The following is a 15,093-nucleotide window of genomic DNA, read 5'->3' on the forward strand; positions in this document are numbered from 1 at the left end:
GGTCAATGCTGAAGCTAGACCTGGGTTATGGCAGGGGAGGCACCACCCCTTGCCCCAGCCCAGCTCTTCTCTCTCTACTCTTTACTGTTTCCAGTCTTGCCACCCTGCCAGTGGGTGCAGAAGCCCAGATGCCTAGGCCAAGCTTATGTGGCCCACCCAGTGCCCACTGCACTAAGGTGTACGTACCTAAAGTGGAAGGGGCTCCTGGGAGCCTCAGACTCAACTCCAGAGAAATCATCACCATCCTCCTGCCTCGCTTTTCCCATCTGGAAAGCAGGGACAGTGCTCAGGAGTGCGGCACAGCCCAGGGCCACGGGACTTCAGAGATGCTGAGCCCAGGGACGCCTCCTTTCTCACCCTCCCTTACAGACTGAGCTCAGCTTTTACAGTGACTGCATCGTACCTCAAAGGGAAGCCCGAGGAGGAGCTGATGCCCACCCCTCAGGCTGGGGAAGCAGGGGCCAGAGAGGCAGCAGGCCACTGAGCAGCCAGGGCCGAGGTGCGGCTGAATGCACAGGCCTGCATGATCGCTGGCTGGGTATGTCCCCCATTCCAGAAGCCGCGCAGACTTCGCTTTCCTCTGCATCCCTGGGTCCTACCATCAGAACTAGAGGGACGCCAGACATCACTTAATCCCACCCCAACAAGGAAGAGAGGGGCAACAGAAGGTCGGAGTGCAGGCGCCAGGGCACACCTCCACTGGCTTCGAGAACTCTGTGGTCCAGCTCCCAAAAGCAGGCTCGCTATCCTGTAGGGCAGCAATATTCAACTTTTTCCATCTCATTACAAACTCATTATTAAAATTCTGAGGCACACCAGGAAATATTTTGCCAACCTGACAAAAAAAAATAGGTATAATTTTGGTTTGTTCATACCGGATGGCTATTGTTGTATGGGCCGTGGTCGTTTTGTAATTTGACAATCTAAGGGAAAAAAGAGGTCCGTGTCCCTGACTAAATAGTCAGGTACTGCACGTTTTAAAGACTCTCACGGTGCGCCGGCTGAAAGGCACCACGGTAAGGCTCGCGCAACCGCTTGTGCTCCGGACTGCAGCTGCTGCTCCCCCTTCTGGCCATCAGATGGGAGGCCTGTAGCAAGATGAAAACATAGGGCCTAGGCCAGCAAGTCCACGAGAGCCCCCCAGGACAAGGGACAGGTACACACGCCCTCCCTCACATTATCTAGGAATTCAGGGCGTCACGGGCTGTCCCCGGCAGCTGCAGCTGCGACGAGAACAGCTTCCCCTGCCTGCGGCCACAGTGATTCAGAGCCTCGGTGCTGTCCAATCTAGGCTCCCCCAGGCTCCCCCAGGCCCTGGCCTCCTCCCTCCTGGGTGCATCCACACGCTAGAACCTAGTTCCATTATGCCAGTAGTTACGGGGCAGAAAAGAAATACTAAACAGGAGGGTCCTTGAGATCTTCTGGACCAGCCCCGCCCCCACAGATGCGAAAACGGAGGCCCCTAGGGAGCCCTCCGCCCCCAGTGGTGGGGCATCTTCCCCTTGCAAACCTGTTTTCTTTTCTCCCTGCTCTGTATTCTACACCCAGCTCAGGTGGGCCCTCCTGAGTGTCTGCTCTGTGCTCGCCACCCCACCCCACCCCACCGGCACACGAATACACAAAGCTTAATTAACAGGAGTCTCCACGGCGTTGACAGGATTGCCCAAAAAGCCCATGGAATTCAGAGATGTGATTCTGCGTGGTCAGGACCAGATTTCCAGAATCTCCCCAGGACCGGGAGCAAAGCCATCTCCACCTAAGTGTTTCTCACACCAAAGTGTGAGCTCACCAGGTCCTGAGGGGAGAATGAGAGCCTGTGGACAGGCTCCCACCCTGCCCCTCCCCAGCTGCCAGGTGTCTGTCGCACAAGCTCGCTAGTGCCTGTGGCTCTAGAGGAGTTGCAGGATGACCTCAGGGTGAGAAGCAGCTCTGTGTGGTGCCCTGAGGTATCTCCAGATGAAGGCAGCCTGGCTGGAAGAAGGGACGTGCTGGGGAGCAGGTTGACAGCACAGGGCTTAGGGAAGGGAGCAGCAGGCTGAGACCCAGCCAACACCCTACTCAGCAGTGCCTCCTAGGGCTGGCGTGCAGGCTACACCTGCCTGAGGTGGGGGACCCCAGGCTCACTGAGCTAAGTGACCTGCCTGTGAGGGGTGTCTTATGTGCTAGTGGCAGTTTGGAAAACACAAACAAGATGCCCCCCTTTCAGCCATTTGGCCCCTCGAGTCCCAGGAAAAACGACAGCCTGAAGGTGGATGAGATCCATGCACCTCAGCAAGCCCTGCTTATCCAGAGCTGGGAGAAAGCCCCGAGCCCCACTGCACCTGGCGAGCCACGGTGGCAGTGCTGGCTGACAGCACATCCTCTGGAACCCCCTTCTCCAAGTCCTGGGGGCAGGATGACAGGGCGAGGGACTACACTGAGGTTACAACATACATGTGATGCTGCTGTCAGGATTGGGGGAGGGGTCCAACAGCAAAGAAACCAGAAACAACCATGCTTGCCACATCTGGGTGGAAAGATCAAACATCAAACATACGCACAATGCTCTTAGCAATGCCCACAACTTCTTAAAAGCAACACCATGCCCTGACTGGTGTGGCTCAGCGGACTGAATGCCGGCCTGTGAACCGAAGGGCCGTGGGTTCGATTCCCAGTCTAGGGCACACGTATGTGGGTGCATGAGAGGCAACCACACACTGATGTTTCTCTCCCTCTCTTCCTCCCTTCCCCGTCTCTAAAAATAAATAAATAAATAAAATCTTGAAAATCAACACCATATTAAGGCTCAGGAGGGGCCTGGAATGCACCCTGTTCCTGTACAAGTTCTGATACACACAGACTCCAGTCTGACCCCAGCCAGCTTTCTGTGCCATTTCCTATGAATGCCCTAAGGGGAGAGGGCCCGCTAAGGCTTCACTTCCCACGTCCAAAGGTCCTACTTATTAGCAAACCCCAGACACACACCTGGTGTGCTTTTACACCTCATGTCCTCTCAGCCCAGTCCAGGTCTCCACGTGGGACCGTCTGGGTTTTAGCACTGAACATCCCATATCCCAGGACACCTTTCAGTCCTGGGAAAACCAGGACAGTTGGTCACGCTACCTTTATATCAGTATTTTCCCTTGAGATGTTAATAGATGATCTACTAAAAAGAGGACAGAGAAAAAGAAAAGTTTCCACAGTTAACAAATGTTTGGGGAACACTGGATTCAACGAAGGTAATAAAGCAAAAGCTCAAATCACTTAAGATCATAATATTGATTTTTCAAGGACGGGGACAGAGTAGGCAGCTTTTCCCAAACATTCTGGGTCACAGTTCTCTTTTTTCCATAAAGCAATTTTTATTCATTTATCATTCATTGAGAGCACAGCTGCTAATGTCATGAGGAGTACTGGTGTTCTCTGTGGACAGTTTGGGACATAGCTTGTTTTAACACAGCTGTAAATGTTTTTGAAAAAAAGACTGGATGGCCCTTGCTGGGTAGCTCAGTTGGTCAGAGTGTCGTCCCAGTACGCCAAGGTTGAGGGTTCGATCCCTGGTCAGGGAACAAACAAGAAATGACCAATTGCCCTGGCCAGGTGGCTCAGTTGGTTAAAATATTGTCTTGATATGCCAGGAGGGAGGGTTTAGTCCCCAGTCAGGGCATGTATAAGAAGCAACGAATGAATGCATAGATAAGTGGAACAACAAATCAATGTTTTTTCTCTTTCTCTAAAATTGATAAATTAAAAAAAAACAAACCAATGACTGCATGAACAGGTAAAACAACAAATCAATGTCTCTCTCTTTAAAAATCAATAAATTTTTTAAAAATATTTTTTAAAAAGACCACTCTGTGCTAGCCCTGATTTACCATTTGGGGGAGCCGAGGCACAGAGCGCTGCCCCACTGGGGCTTATTGTGCAGAAAGCCACATGCATCCCTGTGAGTAGTTCCTATCTTCCTCCCGCTCCTTGGGTTTGTGAGGAAATGGTGGGTGCCCAGGTTTGTTAGTTGCGATATTGTAACCCCATGCCCCTCCACTCCTGCCCTCCCTGAATGGGGTTGCTGGGAATTTGGTGCAAGTGGGTAGAGTTGGTTGAAGAGGAAGGCAGCGATTTAGGAGAGGGGGAGAGGCTCAGATCTGCAGGCTGGACGAAGGCAATGGGGCAGAGGTGACTGAGGAACATCCTTCCACCAGGTGGGGAAACAGCTGTGGATATGAGACTCCATTTCAGCGTGGTGGGCAGAGCCTGCAGGGAGCAGGGTGTAGATGGCTTCAGGGAAGCCTCTTTTCCCTTGAAGCCCCAAAGTAAAGGGCAGCGCCCTGTTGGGCTGGGGTGCGAACCAAGAAGGTGAGGGGGCTGGCCGGCAGAGCTCCTTCATAGCTGAGCACGCCCTGGTCACTCTCATCGGGGCTGTGGTCTACAATTAAGCCCCTAGAACTGGAGCCCTCACCCGAGAGACCTGGCTGTGGGGAGGTGGCTAAGTTGGAGGAGAGCTGGTTCCCAGGGTAGGGCCAGGGGCTGGGGAGAGCCACAGAAGAAAAAGCTTGGCCCAGCGGGGTCCAGCTTGGGAGAGGTCTTTTTCATCACACCTCACACTGCACTAGAGCTGAAGCCAAAAAAGGAAAGAACTAAAATGCAGACCCTTGAAAAAGGAAAGCACACATGAGCCTTGTGACTGTATTGAACCCTCACTGTTGAGGAAGGCATCCTACCCATTTTATGGCTGGGAAAACAGAGTCCAAGGAACAGGCCTGAAGCCACAAGGCTGGTTAAGTGCCAAAGCCCAGACTTCAAAATCTGGGGCACATGCCAAGAGATTTCACCCTTTCTCCTCTTTGACAGAACTTATTCTAAAAGAAATTTTTCATGTGGAGACCTACACACAGAACAAATAAAATGCAAAGCTGCACGAAGTGGGTGGGATGTGAAGTCGCTCCCTGCTCTTAGTTTCCCCCTCCAGGAGTGCACCCCGAGCTCTCGGTGGCCCCCAAGGCGGCTTACAGAGCACCTCCGCCAGGCGTGGAAGCCGCTGGCCTCCAGCTGCGGCGCTCCTGGACCCAACTCCTAAGACAGGAGTAGACAGGTCCTCCCTCCGCCCTGCACTTGCCTGCAGAGGAGGGAAGCGGAGGGTGGGGTGCAGAAATAACTCTGTTATCCACAGGCCAGTGGGGGAAAGCAGGTACCCCGCCATGTCTGCCCTGGTGGAGGCCCTGCTCGTGGGTGGTCCCAGGGCCACTTCAGCTCACTGGAGTAGCTCAAGGCTGAGGGTCCTGAGTGGGAGACACTGGGCTTTCATGTGCATTGCAAGGAACTGCTCCATCAGCAGCAAAAGGCTGGAGCCACAAAAACAAAGGCTAAGCTAGATAGTAGCTCAGCCAGATGGTAGCAAAGCCTTAGGTCACAGAGGACCCTAAGCGTTCTGGCACAAATAACGCCCCTTCTGTATTACAAAATCATAAGCAAGTCATTCTGTAACATAACAATATCACACTCAAGCACACCATATGACATTCTAGGGGAAATGTTTAGGTGCATGTATTTTATTCATGCAGATGCAAAGCTGATCTGACTAGCAAATGAGGACTGAGAGCAGCTGCAGAGAAACCTATGGTTTTCAGGGAGCAGGTCTATGGTAGCATTGTAGGAGATCTATTTCAATACCTGTTTTGTGTTTCATCTTTATAACTGATCCACTGACACTTGGCAAGGCATATGGGGGCCTGAAATAAAAATTACTTTCCCTCAGGAAAGTACTCTTACCGCTTCCCTTGCAGCTAGGTGTGGCCACAGGACTAAGTTCCATTCAACAAATGTAAGTGCAAGTGTTGTGTGTGGTTTCTGTCAGGTAACCTTGAAAGAAGAGCTGCAGGCTTCTTGTTCCTTTTTCCTGACATCTGGAGCCCACGTAGCCATCTTGGACCATGAAGCAGCATACTAATGGTGGCAGAACCACCACACCAGCCCTCTGAAACTATTTGAGAGAAACAGAACTTCTGTCTTATTTTCTTTAAAGATTTTATTTTATTTTTTAGAGAAAGGTGGAGGGAGGGAGAAGGAGAGGGAGAGAAACATCAATCAGTTGCCTTCCGCAGGCCCGCAGCCCAGGCACGTGCCTTGACCAGGAATCGAACCCACAACCTTCTGCTTCACAGACTGGCACTCAATCCACTGAGCCACTGAGTCAAGCCAGGGCATAACCTCTCTCTTTTATAATGCACTATTTCTTTTTAATTGCTCTGAGCAGCCAAATCAGATTCTAACAAACAGAAGCCCAAGCTGCTGTACCTCCCACAGCCAGGAGCCCCTGCTTCCTCTCAAGCCCACGTGCCTGTTCCCCCAGTACCCAGGGACAGCCCACCTGCCTCCTGCCTCTTTTGGAAACAGGTTAGGAGCCTTGCAGTTAGAACACTCAGAACTGGCAGGCAAGCCTCTGGGCTCTAAACCAGCTTGCCACTCATTCAGCAAATTTTTATTAAACATCTACTACAGGCCAGGTACTATTCTAGGTGCTGCGGCTATAGCACTGAACTAAAGTCCCTGTCGTCATGGAACTTACAGTCTACTCAGAGGAGAGACAAAGAAATGAGTATACTCAGGTGATAAGCGCTATGGAGAAAACAGAGTAAGGGGACAAGGGTGTGCTGTACAAGGCATCCTGGAAGGCCTCTCTGAGAAGGTGGCAGTCACACACAGAGCTGACAAATGAAGGGCTGAGGCATGTGGATATTTAAGAAAGCACTGGTCGTGAGCCTCACTTTCCTTAGTGTCTGGGCCTCAGTTTCCCTCCCTCTGGAATGTCTGTGAGGTAGATGCTGTTTAAAGGCCACCTCATGCCATCCCAGCTGCAGGCTCTAGCTCCAGTCGGTGGGTGAAAAGCAGGTTAGCACAGAAGTCAGGCTGGAAGGGGACAGAGGGAGCCCTAGGACAGAGATCAGTGAATATGAGGGGGGGGCGGAGTGGGGCTGGCCTCACACCTAGGCGACGAGTGGCGAGTGTGAGAATTGCCTCCTCTCTGTCCTTTCTGTGTTGAACTGGGAGTTGCAAGGTGGGAGATCAGACAGCTGTGGGCTCCTGGTCAGACCAGGCGTCTCCAGGGATTGGCTCTAGGAGGGCCCCCTGCGCCCCAACCTGGGGCTGCATGGCAAGCCACACTCAGCCACTCCTCAGAGTTCTCTTCCCCCTGGCCTGAGGCACACAGCCTTCCGGCCGTGACAATTGGCGGACGGGGTGCCACCCTGCGCCCTGGCCCTGGGGAAGTGTGAGGTGGCTGACCAGAGGGGAATAAGGCTACAAAGGAAGAAAGGGTGGTGGTGGAGGTGCCTGTCGGGAAAAGGGGTGGGACCCAGAAGGGGCCAGGAGAGCAAGCTAGGCTGGGGGTCTGTGCTCGTCACTGCTATAGTGGCCCAGGGAGGAGCTGGGGCTCAGAGCCAATACGTGAGCTTGCAGTGGGGGCACGTGGGAGGGGCTGCTCCTGAATCCAGTTGATTGTGGCGTTCGGTGTTCGTGTACTGGCGGTCTAACCAGCATTTCTAACCACCTGTTTATTCCACGTTCTGGTTGGAAGTTGTGGACACCGTAGGGGCCTCCAGGCAATGACAGACATGTGGTCACAATGGATGAAGGCCAGCACTGGGACGTGGTACTCAGGGGGCCCTCGGAGAGGCTAACTCTTGAGTCACAAAGCAGCTCCCAGCCTCAGCTTCCTCTGATGGCGAATGGGAAGGGAGAGAGTCTGGGCACAGTATAGAGTCGTCACTGTCATGCAGCCCTTCCTGAAAAGCATTTGACAGGGTCTCCCCAATGCCCAGGAGAAAGGCCTAGTTGCTAGTGTCTATGGCTGCATGTGCAACCGCGCCGCTCTGGGGAGCCGTCACTGGGAGTCACTGGGAGCTTGCGCAAGTGACCTCACAGCCTGTCTGCATCCCCTCATCTGAAAAATGAGGCAAGGGCAGGTGTTCTCCAGAAGGCTTCCCAACCCTAGAAGTCTGTGTTCTATGATTTTCCAGTTCATTTAGCGATGGTATGGAAATTATCTTTGCCAACGGAGTTCTACTTAGCACAGCCTGCTTGAAGGAATCTCGTAGGAAACGCTACGCCAATAATAAAGATCTTTTGTGTGGATTCTCTGGAAGACTTTCCTTAGACAATACCTATAGTCGTGAGGCTTGTGGGACCCCCAAGGGTCACAATTCCAGATCGGCCACCTCATCTGATCTTCTAACAGCCACATGCAGTGGACAGGACACGTGACAAGGAGAGGCCCGTGCAGCTTCACCCATGTCCCAGGGAATGGGACGTGACATGGACACCCCCAGCCCCACCTGCTGAGCGCCCTGCCCTGCTTCAGATCCCATGGGCACAAACAAGAAGTGAGCCCCGAGCTCCCGGCCTCTAGGCCTGAACAAGTCTCTGGGTGCCTGGGCCTGGGCTGGTGAGTGGAGCGGGCAGAGGAAGCTCGGTCTCCTATGTCCACTTACGTGGGGACGCTGGCGTTCAGCACACCTGCTGAAGGCCCCTGGTGTGCGAAGGGTGTGAAGAAGCAGGCCCCTCCCAGGGCAGGAGCCACCTAATCCCAGCCTCCCTCCCACGAAGTGCAGTGCGCTGTCCAGAGAGTTCTTCCCACCTGCCTTGGCTCAGCGCCCAGCCGTCCTCACTGCGGCACGAGTCTGGCCAGGGATCCCAAGCCCAGAAGCCTGGACCCTCAGCAGTTGCTCCCACCAGCCCCGGCTGCTGCAGAAAGAGCCCACTGGCCATCACCGCAGCCCAGGATGTGGCCCACGATGTGAGCTGGCCTGGGCTCCCCTCCCAGGGAGCCTGAAAGCGGCGGCACGGGCCAGTTCCCCTCAGCTCAACAGCCCAGGTGAAACTTCAGCAGCTGCTCAGTGCTTCGAGCAACTGCGCTGCGCCATGGACATGGACATGGACAGGCTGATGCCCCTGCCCTTGGGGGCTCACTGCACGGTGGGGGAGGCACCCAACAGACCCCCTAACAGAACTGGTTCCACCTAGGAAAGCAGGGACGGCATCTCACAGGATGGTACCCCAGGACAGACGGGAGTTGCTCCTCCAGCCCTCCCTGCTCAGGGAGTTCAAGCCGGGAGGAGTCCCCTTCTCTCAGCTTCCAGAAGGCAGATATCATCGCCCCCGCCTGTCCCGCCTGCCCCGCCTTCTCCTCCCCCCAGGAGCTCTCCTCTCCCTTCAAACAGGGGTCCCTGAGGAAAGGGCAGGCGGGGTGCCGCCTGCACGCTTCCCTCTCGCGCCCCCCTCTGTGTCCTGCCTTCTCTAAGCCAGGGCCACCCCGGACAGCCAGCTCAGGCATGCCAAGCGCCCCTCCTCTGCCCTTTCCTGGGTGGCCACATTCCGCAGCCCTGGCCAAGTTGCCACCTGGTGCCTTGGTAACCCCCAGCCTTTTCATCCCTTCCAGGCCTGTCCCTTACCCCTCCCCTTCTCAGACCTGCTTAGACCAGCCTGCCCCGCCCCCCCGCATCCTGCTCATTCCTGCCTCAAAGCCATCCCAAGCAGCACCATGCTGGGGACACCCGCTGTCCCCCACCCTATCCCTCCTCAAAGCCCGTCTACAGCTCACCGACCCCATCTCAGGAGCCCCCATCACGACCCCCAGCCTCTAACCTGTGCGTCCCCTGCACCCTGCACTTCATTTAGCCTCTCCCACCTCACGCCGACCCTTTTATGTTAAAATTCTCCGTAGAAACCCCCACCTCCTTCAGGAAGTTTTGCCCAGGTCACCTCTTCCCAAATCTTAGCATTGCTTTACGCAAGCCTCCCTCTTCCACACCACGCAGCACTTTAAGTTTCCGTTTTTATTACTACCCATGGAGGGACCCCCGCAAACATGAGCAGAATCCCGATGCTGGGGGCGCGTCTCGGTGCGTATGCTTTATCAGTCGTAATAGCTGAGATTTACTGAGCTCGGACCATGAGTTGGGCACAATGTCAGGCTTATCACATAAGTTACCTTGGGATCAACCTGCAGGTTAGAGATTTGTTAACATTTTCCAGATTAGGAAACTGAGGCTCAGAGGTACAGCTTGCCATGTGATTCAACCAAAGGGGTATCAAACCCGAAAGGCACTGGGAAGGGGTCTAACACACTGTCGGGCCCCTGGGTTGCGTGCCGTTCGTGCTGTAGGCTGCGTGGCCTGCCCGTCTAAGAGGGTAAGCTCCCAGGGGACCTGTCCTGGGATAATTCCTTTGTTAAGGAGACTCACACTATAAGCCTCTGTCTACAACTGAATCGCAGATGCCAGCACTTTTGTGGATCACGCCATCCCTGATGACTGTGGCCCAGGTGGCCACACCTTCAGCAGGGCAAACACGGAGGTGTCCTTACTGACCCCCTCCACAGTCACTAAACACCGAGCCTGTACCCCCTCAGCCTTTCCTAGCCTCTATGTCTGCAAATAATCATCATAATAATGCCTTGCTGATTTACACTTTTCAAAGTGTTTCCCATTGTCACTGCATACTCTAATAACAGCGTTTGAGGGGGGAACTCAGAAAGGCCAAGTGCCGTGCTGCTGGGGGCAGGAGGGAGGTTCTGGTTGGTTTTGGTTTAGCGCTTATCAAGCTCCTGCCATGCCCCCTGCTAGGCTGAGGATGGCCTCCTGGAAGGGACAGGGCTCCGGACAGCGCCCAGATACCAAGAAGGACAGTCTAGCCTTGAAGCCAGCAGTGTTGGGCTTGCAGTTTTTCCCGTAGGTGGCTCCAGAGCCCCTCCCCCTTAGGGCAGGAGGGTGGGGGTCTTGTCCCTCAGCGCCCACCTACTCCTCAAAGCTCAGCCTCAGTATCTGTAAACCCAGAGCACTGGGACCTCGCCCATCTCCGTTCTTCCCTTCTTCCCTTCTGGGTGGCGCTAAAAGGCTCCTAGCAGAAGGCGTGCTTGTCAAGGCCCACGCTGAGGTCGGCTGACCTGAGAGCAGGGCTGAGGGGAGCACTTTCTCTAGCATCTTCTCAGCCTTGCTAGTAGTACCAGCCTTCAGAGACTGCCATCCTCAGAGCTGTTTGCACCATTCCTCACACTGCGCCCCTCCTCCGGGATGCCCACCTCCTCCGGGATGCCCACCGGAGGGTGCCCAGGCCTGCCTTCCCTGAGCTCCGGCCCCTCCCCACTGCCAGAGGTTCCCTGGGGTGCAGATACAGAAAGGAGACTACGCTGCCATTACAGCCCTCCCTCCCTCGGAGAGTTTCATCCCAAATGCCAGTGCCTGCCAGCAGCAGGGTCCCTTCCCTGCCTGGGCTCTCACCACGGTCCTCCTGACTCTCGGGTGGGAACATCACCCTTCCTCACTGCAGACTCGTGCTCAGTTGGGCAAGAAAGATATGCACCTCTGTCTGGGGCTGAGATGTCAGCTGTTCCAGGGGCTTTGGAACACCTGCTCTGATAGTGTTTGCTGCCACTGCCTGTCCTCCCAAAAGGGTAACATTTCACCTTGAGAAGGGAAATGGAGGTGTTTCTAAGGTGCAGCCCAAGCTGCGTGAGAAAGTCCCTGTTCATACAAAGGCTGGAGAGGGGGTCTCAGTATGCTGGCCATAAGCTAAGAAGGGTTCCTTTGGTGAAATGGAGGCAGGTACCTCACTCAGGTGACTCTGGGACCGTGGACGGTCCACTTATTTCCCCTCCACCTGCCCCAGCACGAGCTCGGAGGCTGAGCCTGGAAAAACCTCTTTGCCAACAAGTAACACATAGGGGTGGAGGCTCTTCACCTGCTTCGGGAACTTTCGCAAGAGCGCCCGGAGTGCCGTTTTGCCTGGAATCAACGATCACATAATACCGCCCCTCATCCCTCCCAACTCGGAGTAAAGGAGTAATCAGACCCTGAGGGTCCCATGAAAGCCTGGAGCCGTGGGGTGCACAAAGTCTCTGCTTTCTTTGCCCACACGACCACTGAGCGCCAGCGCTCCTCCGTCTGCCCCGGTACAATCCACTGCCCACTGCACCCGAACGGAGACCAGGTACAATCCGCCCTCGGGGCCCAGCACCTGCGGGTTCTCAGATTTGGAAGGGGAGTGAACCGCTCAAGATGAGACTCTGAGCGTGGCCCCAGCAGTAGGTGGGCGGAGGGGGCTGCTCTGGTCCGACCTTGAGCTGCTGCGGGGCTTCACCACAGGCCTGCCCTGCCGGGGACGCACGGGCACGGATGTCCCAGCGGGGCCCGGGCCACCACTCACCACTCTGGGAGAGCGACGGCAGCGGCGGCAGCAGCAGCAGCAGCGCCGAAAGGGCCAGTGCGGAGCGCATCTTGTCCTGGCCCCGGGCCCAGAGCAGGTGGCTGAGAGGTTGGCTGAGGCTCCGAGAGCCCGGGCGGCGAGAGCGTGGGCGCCGCTCGCGGAGGCCTGGCGGTGGCTGCGGCGGCCGGGCGGTGACCCGGTGCTCCCGAGTCGCGCGCTGGTGGCCCCTTCTCGCGGCCGCTGCCGCAGAGCTGGCTGGGGCTCGGAGCCAGGCGGTACCGGAGTCGCGGGCGGTTGCGTCGCGGGCGGTGTCTGCGCTGCTGCGGCTAGGCGGGCGGCTGCGGAGACTCCCGTCCTGTCCGCGCCGGCCCCCGCCCCCTCCCGCTGGCGGCCGCGGGGCCGGGCAGGGCAGAGCTGGGCGGGCGCTGGGCCGCGAACAATGAGCAGAGGAGGAAACTCCGCCCTGGAGAGCGGCGGGCGGGGGAACAGCGCGGGAGCGGGCTGGGGTAGCGGGCGGCGCGGGCTGCTGGGCGGTGGGGGGGACGGGGGGTGTGGCGGGCGCGCGCATATGCCGGCGCAAAGGTGGGGGTGGGGGATTGCAGGCAGTGTGTGAAGGGCGGTGGTGGGGGGAGCGGGTCTCTGCGCCGGACGGCTCCTGCCTGGGACTCACAGGTGTCGCCTGCCTTGCTTTGGGGGGGGGGGGTCCCGGGAGACCGTGACACCGCCCCGACCCTCCCACGCCCATATCCGGAGCAAGGCGAGCCCCCAGCTCTGTGTGTCCGATGAGACCATTCGAGCCTCCAGGCTGCAGCGCGGTCTGCAACGCCCAGGAAGCACGTCTCCCACCTGCCAGGTGCAACTCACCTGGGGGCGAGCCCGCACCCTGCAGGACTTCTGAGCAGATCCGTGCTGCAGAGCGCGTGCACTGGGCCATCTGGACTAATTTACTTGCTTAATCTCTCCACGCCTGGCTTCTTCCTCTCTTGTGAAATGGAGGTGATGGTAAAAATAAGGCATTTTTGAGGGATTAATATGTGCCAAAGAGCTTTACATATATTAATTCATATACTCTTCACAACATCCATATTTGCAGCCTCATTTTGCAGAGGGAATTGAGTCAAAAAGAGGTCAAGAAATTTACTCGAGATTACATAACTGGTGAGTAGCAGACCTGCCCTGAGAGGAGTAGTTTGGAGAAATACTGGCAAGGTGTCTGGCAACTAGTAACTTCTGAATAAGTATTATCTATTATTCTTTTTAAAACTATTTTTCTTACTCTCTAAATAAAGAACAGCAATAAAGATTTAGCGCTCTGAGTTCAAAACCGACTTGGTCTCGAAACCTAGCCGCGCCATCTAAGGCCCTGGGCAAGTGAATCTGTGTACCTAGGTTCTTTGCATCTGCAATACCGGAATGACGACCCCTCAGGGGGTGGGTGGCTCTGAGGTTACCTAAGACCATTCGGGTAAAGCGTTTAGCACATGGCCAGGAACACAGCAAATCTCCGTGAGTGAGGCGGCCGATTTTCCATATAGTGGTGAGAAATTTGCAAACTCGGGATGAGGGTGGGAGTTGAATTCCACTAACGGAGTTAACCCGGTGAAAGAACAAAGAAGCACCCCTGTTTTTTTTTTCTTTTTTCCAAATGCTGCTGGCGGCGGTGGGGGGGATATGCAGATCGGCGCAGCCTCCCGCAGAGGAAGCGCAGCGCCGGCGCAGGTGCGGGGAGGGGGCGGGGGAGGAAGAGGGGAAAGGGAGGGGAAGCGGACCTCAAGCGGGAAGGATGATCAGCCCGGATTTGGCTCACGTGACTCTTGGGGTTGCTAATCTGGGGTCTTTCTGCCAGATGGGTCTATGGTGTCCCCGGGACCCAGCCCGCGCCAAGGGCTGTGGACTCCTTGAGCCCCTCGGGCCGGCCGCACGCAGGCGCTGCCCGAGACACAGCGTCTCTGGAGCCGCGAAGGAAGCGCTGGAGCCCTGGCCGCGGTTCCACCCCAGCCAGGGCTCAAGCCTGGGAATGGCTGACCGCGCTGTTTTTCATCAGGAAGTTTCTGCAGGATCGACCTGGCCCCGTTTTCCACACCGCATATGGAAAAGGCAGAGGGTGTTCCCTATAAAACTGTGGGATGTGTGTGTGACTTTCTGATGTTTTTAAGTACTGTTCTCCTAATATCTATGTCAACAAAAGGCTTGTTTGTCTGAAACCAAGCATACTTTCAAAAAATGAGCATTAAAAAAATGTGTATTGTATGCTGTCCGATCTGAACAGGTTTTGCACTCAGTGAATTGATTTTTCTAAAACCCTGGAGAAACATGTTAACTTTGGAAAGGGCGAATATATATTTCAAAACTTGGAGCGTTTTAAAGTGACACCATTTGGGATTGGTCCTCTTATCAGATGGTGCAGAATAAGATGAGAGCAGACATCCAAGCTTGGGAAACCAGGCTGCTCTTTGTAGCTGAAGACCCATCAAAATTAGAATTGCTCCGCACCCTCCCCAGTGCCCGACTGCTTCCTCCTTTATGCACAATGGGGCTTTCGGGAATGGGGCCTGAGGCTGGCTGGGCTTAGGGGTCAGGGAGTAGGCCCGTCCTAGGTAACTGGCCTGGGTCCTTGGCCCTGCTTAACATCTTGCTCCCCCTACCCACCTCACTGGTCCAGAACACCTGAGCTTCTAGTTGAAACTCAAAGCATTTTATAGATGCTATCCCATGACCCTTTAGGGATTTATTGCATTTTGATTACATGAATGCATGAGTCAGCTCCCCTAGAAGATTTTTAAGCTTCTTAATGTGGGGTCTTCTTCCTCCCGTTTCCTCAGACCGCCCAGAACAGCACAGCACATCATAGGTACAGACACATGCTGAATGTGAACATGAATACCTACTGGGAGATAATACACAGGAACCTATGGC

General features: G+C 55.4%; 1 protein-coding gene across 1 annotated transcript in view; it reads right to left on the reverse strand.

Moving 5' to 3' along the window:
• Nucleotides 1-13,111, reverse strand: part of PODXL (podocalyxin like) — a 47,053-nt gene extending 33,942 nt beyond the window's left edge. The window contains exon 1 of the mRNA XM_054564221.1: nucleotides 12,178-13,111. Within this exon, the coding sequence (XP_054420196.1) occupies nucleotides 12,178-13,111 (934 nt within the window). The remainder of the gene's footprint in view (nucleotides 1-12,177) is intronic.
• Nucleotides 13,112-15,093: the final 1,982 nt, after the last annotated feature.

Source organism: Pteronotus mesoamericanus, unplaced genomic scaffold (assembly GCF_021234165.1).
Source record: "Pteronotus mesoamericanus isolate MK-2021 breed Mesoamerican mustached bat unplaced genomic scaffold, CSHL_Meso_final scaffold_85, whole genome shotgun sequence".
Lineage (NCBI taxonomy): Eukaryota > Metazoa > Chordata > Mammalia > Chiroptera > Mormoopidae > Pteronotus > Pteronotus mesoamericanus.